The sequence below is a fragment of the Copadichromis virginalis genome, linkage group LG12, assembly GCF_057382275.1.
Source record: "Copadichromis virginalis isolate Kocher_CV1m ecotype Utaka linkage group LG12, C_Virginalis_male_GT1.1, whole genome shotgun sequence".
NCBI classification, from domain to species: Eukaryota; Metazoa; Chordata; class Actinopteri; order Cichliformes; family Cichlidae; genus Copadichromis; species Copadichromis virginalis.
Window position 1 is genome coordinate 33,004,602 of NC_140629.1, and position 13,453 is coordinate 33,018,054.

General features: G+C 39.4%; 3 protein-coding genes across 3 annotated transcripts in view; 1 reads left to right on the forward strand and 2 right to left on the reverse strand.

The window, feature by feature from the left end:
- Window positions 1–5,974, forward strand: part of col27a1b (collagen, type XXVII, alpha 1b) — a 66,953-nt gene extending 60,979 nt beyond the window's left edge. Inside the window, exons 53-62 of the mRNA XM_085476159.1 lie at window positions 43–96; window positions 199–234; window positions 738–755; window positions 891–926; window positions 1,558–1,584; window positions 1,683–1,748; window positions 1,935–2,103; window positions 2,202–2,311; window positions 3,235–3,453; window positions 4,485–5,974. Of these exons, the coding sequence (XP_085332285.1) occupies window positions 43–96; window positions 199–234; window positions 738–755; window positions 891–926; window positions 1,558–1,584; window positions 1,683–1,748; window positions 1,935–2,103; window positions 2,202–2,311; window positions 3,235–3,453; window positions 4,485–4,631 (882 nt within the window). The 3' untranslated portion in view covers window positions 4,632–5,974. The remainder of the gene's footprint in view (window positions 1–42; window positions 97–198; window positions 235–737; window positions 756–890; window positions 927–1,557; window positions 1,585–1,682; window positions 1,749–1,934; window positions 2,104–2,201; window positions 2,312–3,234; window positions 3,454–4,484) is intronic.
- A 203-nt stretch (window positions 5,975–6,177) lies between these two features.
- On the reverse strand, window positions 6,178–10,226 carry LOC146697427 (uncharacterized). Its single transcript, XM_085476160.1, has 8 exons — window positions 10,160–10,226; window positions 9,750–9,920; window positions 8,583–8,761; window positions 7,663–7,756; window positions 7,479–7,548; window positions 7,347–7,383; window positions 6,590–6,653; window positions 6,178–6,432 (listed from the first exon to the last, which is right to left on the reverse strand). Exons 1-8 carry the CDS (start codon window positions 10,181–10,183, stop codon window positions 6,274–6,276), a joined length of 798 nt encoding a protein of 265 aa, XP_085332286.1. The 5' UTR covers window positions 10,184–10,226; the 3' UTR covers window positions 6,178–6,273.
- Window positions 10,227–10,931: 705 nt separating this feature from the next.
- ppil3 (peptidylprolyl isomerase (cyclophilin)-like 3) lies at window positions 10,932–13,059 on the reverse strand (the record flags this gene model as incomplete). The annotated part of the gene is made up of 6 exons (XM_085474244.1): window positions 10,932–11,340; window positions 11,456–11,574; window positions 11,661–11,728; window positions 11,823–11,916; window positions 12,677–12,751; window positions 12,973–13,059. Coding segments are annotated over 6 exons (570 nt in total), but the record flags the coding sequence as incomplete, so codon positions are not given.
- Between the last annotated feature and the right edge of the window lie 394 nt (window positions 13,060–13,453).

The following is a 13,453-nucleotide window of genomic DNA, read 5'->3' on the forward strand; positions in this document are numbered from 1 at the left end:
ACATCATCCGTCCTCAGTCACTTACATGCTTCTGCTTTCCAGGGTATGGAGGGTGCTTTGGGCCCCGTTGGCATCATTGGCCCCAGCGGTCATCCTGTATGTACCTCGTATGTCATCCCATGTGCCAAGCTTTATGTGACTTCTCCCTGGTTTTTTGGCAATGATGGAGTGATCCTTTGTCTTGTTTCTCTCCATCAGGGACCCCAGGGTGACAAAGGAAGTCGAGGGGAGACGGTGCGTGGCGCTGTTTTGATGAATCCTTTTCTGTCTTTACTGTGAGCACAGAATAGGATACTTAGTATGGAGACAGCACACCGCTCAGCCTCCTTTGCCCTCAGGACTTTTCATTTCCTATTGTGTTCCACTGTTTGTTGTTACACTCACAGTGACACTTAGCTGCTGTGGAAATCCTGTCAGGGTGATAAATGTTGGCTGCTTGCTCCTCTCAAGCTTTTTAAGAGGTTTGTTGAGTGCTCATACACAGGGATAATTCGCAACCTCACTCTTAAAACGCCAACAACATTCATGTATGGGTTTGCTGTGTGGAAATAGGATTTGCTGTGTGGAAATAAGATTTCTGAGTGTAGGCTTGCAAAGAAGCAAGAGGGCAATTCAAAATACAGTAGATAAAGACTGTCTGTTGAATTGGTAGCACTAAGATGCCATTACACTGTACAAGATAATATAAAGTCGTCTCTGCACTTATATTGATTGTATTGCTTTCATCTCTCTAACAGGGGACGCAGGGACCTAGAGTGAGTAATTAATCATATCTGTAGCTTTTACATTACTTTTTTAAAGCATGAAAAGAAATAAATGACCTTAATCACTTTTTATAAAAGCCAAGTTATAAATATTTTGAAGCCTAATGTGTGAATGGAACTTTTTAGGGATCTCCTGGTCCTCGTGGACCACCTGGACCAACCGTGAGTTCTTCTTTTTCTAAGGCAGATTTCTGTTTCAGACAATCTGGGGTTGATTTTGATGTTTCATGCGTGTGGGGGGAAATGCCAGGGAAAATTATGTTTAGTTGAAATGGATGACTTGTATTTTCCAGAAAATATAAATAAATTAATTGATCTCTGGCAAAGACAGGATGATTTAGTGGGAGAACAGACTGAGACACGCTGAGAGTAAAAAGTAGGAAAACGTGGGATTCCCTTTAAGTCTGCTGGAAAATAATTTGAAGAGTAAAAAGTCATTTGTACATGTACACTTTAAACTATAAACATACGGTGCTATTTACAGGATAATCTAACTAGTTACACCTGCTTTTCCCCCCACTGTGATCTAATACAAATAGCTTTTGGCTAGCAGCTTTTCTTTTCTGCATTTGATACGCTTTATTTCCTGCTTTTTCATGCCTCATTTCCTCTGCATTCATGATTGTGTCTTATCTGCACGTTGGGAGAAAATTAAACACCACCACCGACAGGGTAGATCAGGATTTACAGAACTGTTTCATGAACACAAATGCACTAAACGGCTGTTGTTACATAAATGCAGATAAGACAAAGTAAGTTGTAATATAACAGGTTTTTTTCTGTTGTTTTCTAGGGGCGTCCCAGTTCTGCCCTTTCACTTGTAAGTGTGTTTCACCTGTTTTGTTAAACTGGATTTTTCTGGGATTAATCACATAATGCAAGTTACCTTCATGCCTTGCTACTTTTTTTTTCTGGCAGAGAAATGAAGCCCTCGGTGCTGCTTTTCAAGTCATTATTGATTCTCATGCTGCACTGAGACAAGAGGTTTGTATTGATGGAAACTATGCAGCTAAAGTTAATTGGGTCACTGCAGCAGTACAGAATATAGTCATGACTATCACAGTTTTCAAGAATAGCTACAAATAAACCAACAGTTAACAATGAAATGAAGTTTCATGTACTTAAAGACAAATTTCAAAACCTCAAGTGATTTATTTATGTGCAAATTAGAATTATCCGAGCATGGACCTGCCCATGTTAGACCAGGGCAATGAGATATTTAAGATGCTGCAGCATCTCAGCACTCTGATCCAGAGTCTTAAGAACCCGCTGGGAACCCGCGACAATCCTGCCCGAATCTGCAGAGATCTCTACAACTGTGAGCAGAAGATGTATGACGGTGAGGAAATATTTAAACAGGACCATCATTTCTGCGCACATATGGTCTCTGTTTATGTAGTTAAGGGTTGTTCTCCCATCCTTCCTTCATGTTGAAAGGCACTTACTGGATTGATCCAAACCTCGGATGCGTAGCTGACATGATTGAGGTGACTTGCAACTTCACTGGTGGAGGACAAACTTGCCTGAAGCCTCTCACAGTTTCCAAGGTTAGGTTATCTATTTGTATCCATTTGCCTCAGCTAGATACAATATCCTGTAAAATGTAAATACATGTCACTTAGATACAGACAAGATTGCTTTGAATACTATGCAGACGGTGGGTAAATATCAAATCCACTTGTGTCCTTGTGGAAAATGTTTTCCTCGTGTTGGCTTCAGAAAGATTTCTGAAAAAGTAGAGAGGCTTGGGGTTTAAGATGGGCCATGTGTGTGCATAATGACACTCGTGCAATAAATAAAGGAGCACAGCTGTTCAATTTCTGGCTCTGCACAATAAACTCTAGGACTATTTAGAAAGATCACAGTCGTAGTGAATCTTAAGGCATCACATTTGGTCTTCAGACTTGGCCAAGTCATCATCAAACACACACTGAGTTGGCAAGTAAATCCTCAGACTCTGAAAATACCCTTTATCCACTGATTCTTTTGTCATTTCAGCTTGAAGATATTGCAACAAAACACCGAATGTCACACAATAACACAAATATGGACTGATCTATTTCCTTGGTAAACTGTGAATATAATAACAGGGTTAGATAGTCATAATTAAGGTACAATCTGTGATCCAGATGTACCTCATTCAGATTCATAGCAGAGCTGCAGTCTGTTATCAACATCCAAACAGATTGTGCTCAAGTCTGTCCATTAGAAAGACTAACAATTGGTTATTTTTAATTGTAAATTAACAATTGTTAGGGGTTGCTATCATTTATCTTAGTTTAACTGCTTTTCTGAACGTACTATAGTACATTTACTTCAAAAATCATGGTCAAAAAGAGTAAATGATGTAAGATGAAGCCAATACACTCAGTATACAGCAAATTAGTTTGTCATAACACCACGTCGTCCAGATTCTGAACTTGACCTTTTCACATTTAAATGCATTGAGAAAAATCTACTTACTTTATAGTTGGACACCGGGGTCGGTCGCATCCAGATGAACTTCATCCACCTTTTGAGCACTGAGGCTGTGCAGCACATCATCATTCACTGCCTCAACATGTCTGTGTGGGCAGCAGGGCCTTCGCTGCAACGTTCATCCACAGCTGTAAGCTTCAAGGCCTGGACAGGGGAGAGGATTGGAGCAGGAGACCTCCTGCAGCCGCTCATACCCAGAGATGACTGCTGGGTATGCGTCGTTACCGTTATGGCACTGAAGTCAATGCAATACTCAGTACTTTGGTCTTAATTGTATTATTAATGTATGTTGGGGTTTTTTGTACAAAGCAAAAAATGTTTTTTTTTTCCTTTTAGGGCAGCGGTCCCCAACCTTTTTTGCACCACGGACCGGTTTATGTCCGACAATATTGTCACGGACCGGCCTTTAAGGTGTCGCGGATAAATACAACAAAATAAAACCAGCACCGGTACCAAAAAAAGAAGATTCATTCATAAGACAGGAAAAGACCCAGGGAAACCGAGTTAATGATAAAAACACTAAAAAAAATAACGTTGAAAACCATAAATTTCACACCCGAGCCTCAACTCTTGCGGTCCGGTTCCAAATGACTCACAGACCGGTACCGGTCCGTGGGCCGGAGGTTGGGGACCGCTGTTATAGAGCATCACGTGCTTTAAAGACTTTATGACAAGTTCCTCTAAAAACATAACTTAATGTTTTAACAGCCAGTTGGCTGTTTCATCAGTTATACAGAGATACTGGTTAACCAAGTTTTTTGTTTAGTTTTTTTCTTTAAGCCTTCATGCTTCACAAAGCTAATCACCTTCTCACCCCAGCTCCATTCTTCAATATTCAACCTAATATTTTGTGGGTTAATGCAGTTTGGTTTGATGTGCTCAAAAAAAGGAATGCAGCATTAGCCTTCTTTCCATAAATCCTGTCCCGGTTACTTTGGATAATCCACAAAACTCTTTGTCAGTAGTTTCTGGAAGGAGCATTTCTTTGGTAGAAAGTCATTCCAATTAAAATTATTCCCAGTGACGTCTGAGGATTATCGAGAATAGACTGCTTTTTCAGTGAGGGGCCCAGTTAAATTCCATTTACCTCTTTTTGCACTGGTTTTGAAGACAGTGATGGATATCTGAAAATGAGCTGATAAAATTGTGTCAATATAGAAATGACGCCAGGCGACGGAGAACTGATTCTTTCATGCAATTTTGTGATTATATCCCATAACACTATGCAAATCTGGCTTTCAGATCAAGGATGGGCGCTGGCATCAGACGCATTTTATCTTCCAGAGCCAGGATCCAAACTTACTCCCCATAGTGGATGTGCACAACCTCCCAACTGCAGAGCCCGGGGCACACTATCACCTAGAGGTTGGACCTGTGTGCTTCTTATAAATGACTGTGGCACGCTCCTAAAAGCAGTGACTTCATGGAAGATTTTGGATTAGGGAGAACAGCACTTCAGTGATTTGCAAAAAAGAAAAAAACACAAAAAAAACAACCTCCCATTTTTTTTCTCCCCAAAATATGCTTGGACTGCAGAAACAGGAGGGGCGCCAGATAAAGAAGGCCCGTTGGAATCGCAGAGATAAGACTTCTGGCACTAATCAGCATATGCAACACAATAAGCTCCTTTTGTTAGAGACTTGTTTGTGTGACACAAGACCTGGATGCCCCTTTTGGAAGGAAGTATTATGAACGTCTCATTTCTGTCATCTCTCAGACCACGGTGTATCATAGTTTCTTCACGGTCTGACTTGTATGGAAATACAGAACAGTTCAAATTCAGTTACTCCTTCTTTCAACGTTTAAGTATTATTTAAACATGTATATGTACTGTATATTGTAAGATAAAGTGCAATAGTTATTGTTACACAGCCTTTAAGGATACACCGTATCAATGTCATATCACTCATTCAGGTATAGTGTGCTTCAAGCACACACACACAGTCTCCAGGTAAGTCTTTTTGAGCCTCTATTAACTGTCAAGTGCTACGAGACACCACATTTATGCGGATATCTTCACACAAATAACTGCTGTGGGGTGCCTTAAATGTCAAGGTGGAGCAAAGATTTCTCGTGTGAACTGAAAAAAAAAGTGTCAAGATGCTACCTCGTTCTGTTCCTCCCATCCCGCAGCAAAACAAGTCGTTGCCTGATATGATCTGGGATGACACAGAGGTGACACCTGGTGCTGCCGCAGTCGACACGCGTATGATAAACTCTTGTCAGCAAAGCTAGGTCTGTGCTTTTAAAGGGAAGACTGTTACGTATACATACAGGCCAAATTTCTTAAATTATATTTTCAAGGTATTACCGTTTTCAATATTCTTTGTATGATTCTGACAAAATAATTTCAGTTTGTCAAAATGTAAATGTATAGCTATGCAACATTTATTATCAGTGGATTCTATTTAAAGATTATTTAAAATCTTCAAACTAGGCACCGTTTTAGGATTGTATTTTATTTTTTTGTCATTCGGAGGTTTAAAGGTTCTTACTGAAATATGCAATAATGATAACGACTCAGAGGATATTTTTTTTGTTTTTACACTATACAACTCTTAACTACCATGGTACACAAGCTAATATTGTTTTGGTCTGCACAGACGTTTAAGTCTAACGCCTCGATAGGTAATTCGATAAAAAGTCTGAAAGCTTTGTTGATAAGTAGCTTTCCGAGTTTTTCTTCAAAGGAAAATTTTCAAATGCAACAAAATAAATGCATTTAAACTGCCTGTTTGTGACACTTTACTTTCCTTTTGTTCATTTCACACCTGGAAATTTGATGTCGTGCCAGCCACTACTACCATTGTACAGATGAAGGTAAATGGTGTCTGTGATGTCTTTTTTCTCTAGCAGCTTTCATCATCATTTAAATTTTAATGCCATTAGGGGCAATGTTACTGCAGTCTTACGCAATTCAAAAACACAGACAGACTCCAGGTTTAAAAGTGTTATATTAGCAGAGTGCTGTATGGGTGTTGATAAGACCAGTTAAGACCATGTTTGTACAGGATGCTGTACATACACGGTCTTATCTCGGGCACATGGCATGACGGCCGCCATCAATTGGCAGGTTGACTCCAGTAATGAAGCTGGCAGCATCAGATGCCAGGAAAGCAATGCTGTGGGCCACTTCTTCCACCTCGCCTGGTCGACCGAGGGCATGGGTCTGCTTACACTTATCAAGAAACTGGTGGTAAAAACATAAAACAATAAGAAAATAATGCTACACTTTTGGTTCTGTTGCTAAAAAAAGTTAAAGAAATAGATCCTCACATTTGAGATGACTTGAGTTGCATGACTGAGATTCTATACATATTTATTCAGCTGAATACAGTAAATATTACCTGGGTATACTGTTCGTCATTTAGTCCCGCTCTCTTGTGGACATCGGTGATGATCACACCAGGACTGAACAAATAAAATCAGAAATGAATTTTTTCTCCCCATCAGAGTTTTGGACAGTCAAACAGCACAGAATTGAAAGCAGTTTTCACACATGGACTCTTGAAAAAGTTTGGAGAACCAGTTCAGGAGTTTGAAGTTGCCCCTTCTTTGTAGCACACAGCAGCAGGTAAATGGACTGATACTTATACAACACCTTTCTATTCAGTTGAGCACTCAAAGCACTTTCTACTGCAAGTTCCATCCACCCAATCGCACACAAAATCACACAGTGCTTTCTAAGCACTTTGTAACAGTGGCGCGCACACTCGCACTCCGATGGATGCATCAGGGGTGCCTAAGAACACTTCGGCACGAGGCTGGATGAGTCAGAGATTGATCCACTGACCGTTCCAATTGGGAAATGACTTGCTGTGCCACCTCAGCCACAGCCGCCCACGGGAGTTGCTTGAGATGTCAAATTCTTTGTTTGGTTTAAACCAGGGTGCTGCATCGTTAGAGCAGGCAGGAGGCATATGATGCCCACTTTGCTTGTGCTATTTTCACTATTTTCACTTTTATCAGCACTATCCGCTGAAAATCTGAAAATGTGAAGGGCCGCACTGCACGTTTGAAAAACTTCTTATTAAAAGAAGAATGAGAAATGAATGTGATCATAAATCTGAACCTGTGCAACGATAACATGTTTATTGCACTTACCAGACAGAGTTCACTCTAACCTGCTTTGATGCCAGCTCTGAAATTTAAAAAAGTAGTTATATGATGGGCCATTCTTATATGCCAATGCAAACTTTTATATTGCTGTCCACATGAAGGTAATAAAGAGCTCACCAAGTGCTATGCAACGTGTAAACTGATCAATAGCAGCCTTGGACATGCAATAGGCCAACACACCAGGGAACTACAGAGAGAAAAATTACACTTCTTTGAAGATGCTTTATAACACATAAGTTCATAAAGATATTTCATATGGATGGTGCTGTTTAAATATTGCGTCTACATGCAGAGTACCCACTGATCTCTGTCCGTTCACACTGGATACATTGACGATGGAGCCTTTGGTCTTGATCAGGTGCGGTACACAAAGTTGGGTCAGGTGGTATATAGATCTGTAATATATGAACTAAAATTACTTTTAAAAGTCTTTGAACATTAAATATGCAGTTATGACTCAGTATAATAACCAGTGCTTGGTCAGTTAACATCCTGACATCTGTGATTGGCTTCACCATTGTAGTAAAAGCAGTATCTCACCAAGGCCTACATTAATCAGGCTACATCCAGCCTAGACAGCTGATGAATGATTCTACTGAGATAATGTTCCTGTCGATAATGGCAGTGTTAAATCTGTATTTGCACAGAATTCACTTTCTGCTTGTGAATTCCAACCTGTTTTTACAGCACAATAGAATTAATGTAGGACTAAATGGATCCTACATTAGAAGGATTGGCCATCCTAAGTATGTAAAAAAATCGACTTCAAAAGGATACCGTGTTCTTATCAATTGTTTAACATTTTATATTTTAACAGCCTCACATTTTCATACATGCAGCTTCATTGTGTCCATGGTGTGGAAAAATGGTTAAACATGCTTAATTCTACTTTTCAAGCACGCATGCACACGTTAAAGAGAAAGCACTGCTAAACTGCTCACAAAATAATAAAATATTAACTGTTAAACGTCACGTACAGTTTAGAATATTTAAATAAAATAAATATCATATTCAGTTGTATTCAAATGCAGCATCTTAAAAAATACCCTCACAGGTTGACAAGTATCATTATTATAAAGATATTCTTAATATATGAAGAGTGCCATGTAATAAATGATTTCTCTTTCCCAGTTTTATATTTAACCTCTTCTTTAATCAACAACTATATGGCTTTGTGAAACTGACACCAATACATCTCCTACATAAAGCCAGGTCTCCTACCTCACATTAACGTTCATGACCTTGTCATACTGAGCCAGGTCTGTTGTCTCGATGCTGCCCATTGCCAGTATGCCAGCACTGTTGACCAGCACATCCAGCCGGCCGAAGTGAGCGATAGTTTTCTCCACCGTGCTTTTTACAATCTCCTCATCAGTCAGGTCTCCAGGAACGAGTAGAGGCTGCATGCACACACAACCTTTCATTAAGAACTGGTTTTTAAATTAGTTATAAAGTTGACAAAAATGTATGCCTTCAACACTAAAGTAACAGTAAATACAGAACAAACTGTTTTGTTAATGGCACAAATAATGGTCAAGTAATAACAATAGTGGCACCAGCCTTAAAAACTGCTTCTTTACACTCACCAGTCACTTTGTTAGTTACAATGCAAATATCTAATTAGTCAGTCTCTGAGTATTTAGAGTATTACTAAATGCAACACATTAAACCTTGAAATAGATGGACTACCACAGCAGAAGACCACACAGGGTACCACAGCAGGTGCCATTCCTGCTGCTTTGGATGGTAGGCTCAGAATTTGGCGTAAACAACATGAAAGCACAGATCCATCCTGCATAGCATCAAAGGTTCAGGCTGCTGCTGAAGGTGTAATAGTGTTTTCTTGACACACTTTGAACATGAAAATGACTTTGCACTTTGTTCAAATGCCCTCCAAAATGACCAGAGTCCAACAGATGAGCTCTGGCATTGTGGTGAAATGGGAGATTTGTAAAATAGACATGCAGGAGACAAACCTGCAGCAGCTGTCTGACACTATCAATTCAATATGGACCAAAATCTCCAAAATGTTTCCTGTATGTTCTTGCATCTATGCCGTGAAGATTTAAGGCAGTTGTGAAGGCAAAAAAGCTACTAGTAAGGTGTAACTTACAAAGTATACAGTAAGTAGGTATATGCATCTCTATGCTTGTTTTTGTAATTCTGATGTAGTTACAAACACTAAAATTGTTTAATAACTTAGTTCTGCTCATTAAATTGACCTGCTGTTGGTCATTAAATTGACCACCAGGAGGTCACAGGAGGTTGTACCAACCGCTAGAAAATGTATAAAAGTATAATATTTTTATTACAGCATCCAACTTGTGTTTATTCAACTACATTATGGAAGTGTGTGCATATATATATGAAGCATACTACGTTATGTACCTCGTCGGCTCCACAGTCTGTGCATTCTTTGGCTACTTTGTTGAGGTTTTCCACATCGCGGCCGTTCAGAGCCAGCAGAGCTCCGAGTTTAGCGAACAGGACGCTCGTACCGGCTCCAATTCCCGAGCTGGCGCCTGTTATCAGGGCCACTTTCCCCTTCAGAGATGACACCTACAATGCACAGCAAAAACACTTCCAAGTCTTTCTCCAAGGTATCTTAACTTGCAGAAATAAGCCCGGATTTCGTTCATTTTTGTTGCCCTTATTAGCCAGGTCCCTCTTGGAAGTTAAATGTAACTCTCAATGAGTTTTCGCCTGGATAAAATAAATGAATAATAATAAATACATGACCAAACTCATAAATGAGCAACCATGAAGGACTGTAAACCCACGCAAGGCAATAAACTTACTTTAAACGCATCACCTGTAGCCATGATTTCTACCAGGGTCCGCGTGACAGTTGTCCACTACTGATGACGCAATGTGACGCAATAAGTCATTTGTAGTTCAAACTAGTTCTTAGGACTACAAGATGTTAAGCGGACTCTCACGGAAAAGATGCTGCATGTAAAACATATTGTGAAAACATGCTAAAATCAAAAATGTTTTTATTATAAAAGTTTTTTTGTTTTTTTTTTAAACACGCAACATTGGCAATTTATTACATTCCCCTTTAGAGTACTTGAATAAATGGAAAGGAACCTGTTAAGGACAAAAATAATTTCAAAACTGATTTAAAGCACAGACAGTGTAAAATACGGATACATCTTCGTCTGAAAGGTGAAACGAACTTCAACCTGTATATCTTTTTAACGACCAGCAGGAGGCGACTCTTAAAGTTCCAAAAAGACTTGCGTTTACAAAGAAGTCTATGGGGAAACAATCCTCAGCTCCTTTGTTATGTAACCTCAGCAAACACTTTCCTGATAACTTTGGGTTCAACTGCTAGTTTCAGGTTAACTAAGTAAATCATAATCAGTTTGTAAAATAAGGTAATTTTTACAACCAGAAACTAAGAAATTTCCACGCTATTTTCACTGGTTAACAACATATCATTCATGTGTCAGTAAGAAGTGTGTGGCCTCCTCTGGTCTCCTGTTTAGATCCACCTCCATCTTGTGACAGTCAGCTTCAAAAAACAACTTTGAAACACTTCAGAATGAGACTTCACTAACCAATGGGTGACATCATGGTGGTTACATCCATATTTTATTTTTTGTTTACAAAGTTTATTGTCTAAAGGAAACAAGACATCCCCCTGATTTATATATACTTTTTACATGAAGTTGCAAAATGAGGAACTACACCGTATAAAAGTTAAGACAATTTAACACTTTGTAGCTTTGAAGTCAGCACTCTGCCCACTGTCTGGGCATGTGAGTGGACTCTCCAGTTCTACCATTTGAAAAGTATTTCGACTTTAGCAAGGCAACAAGCATTGTATCATATGAAAGTGAAAATCTGCTATCCAGCAAAAGGATTAGCATGAATGGTGACATCCTTTATCCGAGTTTCAGTCAGTGGCCGGAACGTCTTTTCATTCACAGGCAGCTTCTCCAGCTCATCCAGTGTTTCCAAGCCGTCTATGATCCTAAATTTTAGAGGGTAAGCAGTCAGCAAATGTTTCAATTTTACCTGAGGTAACAAAGCCAGTAGGTGGTCACACAATCATAAACCTGTTTTGTTGGCTTGCATAAGATGCTTACTTTCCAAACACTGTGTACTTCATGTCTAGGTGAGGCTGTTTGGCATAAGTGAAGAAAAACTGGGAGCCATTCGTGTTGGGACCATTGTTTGCCATGGAGACCACTCCTCTTACATTATGCTGAAATCAGAAGAACGAAAAACATTCCCACAGAATGACACTTGGGTAAAACCAGCTTAAACCAACTAGCTATAGGATTTACTCACTTTTAAGTGTTCACTGAACTCATCCTCAAATTTACGCCCCCACATGCTTGTTCCTCCTTTACCTGTACCTGGAGGTTTTAATAAGAAAACAAAGATGCAATGAACAGGAAGTTCATTTTATATATTTTTTTGCTACTTCAAAAACAACAATAACATCTGTACCTGTAGGATCTCCAGTCTGAACCATGAAGCCCTTTATATTTCGGTGGAAGACGCAACCATTGTAGAAGCCGCTGGCACACAAAGCAAGAAAGTTCTGCAAAAAAACACCAGCAAAATTAAATGCAAATTCTTGTATTTGTCATGTTTTTAAATTACACTTACAAATGTTATTATTACATAAAAAAAAAATGCAATCTTAAACACCTTCATCGCCCTTAAGAATTGACTATCTTTATTTACCTGACAGAATACGATCATTTCTGAGTCTAGATTGTAAAGAACTTTATCTGCCAGAGGTGACCACATCACCCCTCTTCCATCTTCATTACAGACAGTATATCTTAGAACTGAGTTTTTAAATTGAGTTTTTAATGCTCTTTGTAGTCTTGTGCCATGCTGGAAAGTAATTCCGACACATCAGGTGCACACAAATCTGAATAAAGTCTGAAATCGGGTCAGTAACCTCTTAGAAATGTCCTACATCAGTCCAATCATTCATTTGATTTGATTTATCAATAATCATCATCATCATTTACACCTGCATTCAATTCAGAACTGGCACGCCTTTGGACTGTGGGAGGAATCCGATAGACCCATGCACACACACAGGACCAACATGCAAACTTCATACAGAAAGCCCCCAAATTGCATTTTAGCGTACTTTCGTACTACAACAACACAAGATCCAAGTGGGTTAGGATAAACGCCATCCCACCTACGACCCTGAATTAGTGGAAGAAAATAAATCGAGTGCTGGATCGTCTTACTTTTTCACGTAAAGGTCCATAAAATGTAAGAGTTTTAAAATAAAAGGCTTGATTGCTAGGGAGAGTTAGGGTGAGAAATACATTTACCTCACATGCCCTCGGTGTGCGCTCACAGAACAATTCAATTTTAATGTCTCCTAGATCTGTGTGAAGTGTAACAGCCTGCAAAATAGACAAGAACATCAAAAACATCACGAAGACAAGGAAATTCTCCCGAACTTCAACTTCCACTACTTGACTAGCTTAGCCTGCTATCGCAAAGAACTACATTATTACACAATGCTTTAAGTGACTCGTAGCCTGTTTAGAACCGTTATAACGTAATATTAGGAAACAACCTCAATTTGACAAATAGCGACTGTAAATGCGACAATGAAACTCACCATTTCAAATGTTGCGTCTGTGAATAAGTGTGTCGAAGAAACATGTCCGTGTGGGGATGGGTATCCAGCGGTGAATGGTTCCGCAAGGAATTTTCACAAACAAAACGAGAGGCGCAGACAATTGAAAAATTAAAGAAAAAAAAAAAAAAAGAGTCACTGGCACTAACAGTGAGGGGAGGGACATTTTGCTGACATGGTTTGGGCGTGGTTGTCCAGTTTCTGGAAATGGCCCTTGTAAAAAATTGTTAATGAGTGATCTCCTTTATCCTATGATGGATTTTTGTAAAGGTGGGAGTGGTATCTTCCTGCATGACAATAGCTTTGCCCATGAGGGCATAATGGGTCAGTCACTAATGGCTCAGTCACACTAGAGTACAAATAGGATAGCCTAGTCATTGTGACAAGGAAATTTCAATTTGTAGGTTTGGTCATGCCACTATCTCCAACCTCTGTTTGAACGTGTGTGACTGTAGCATGATAT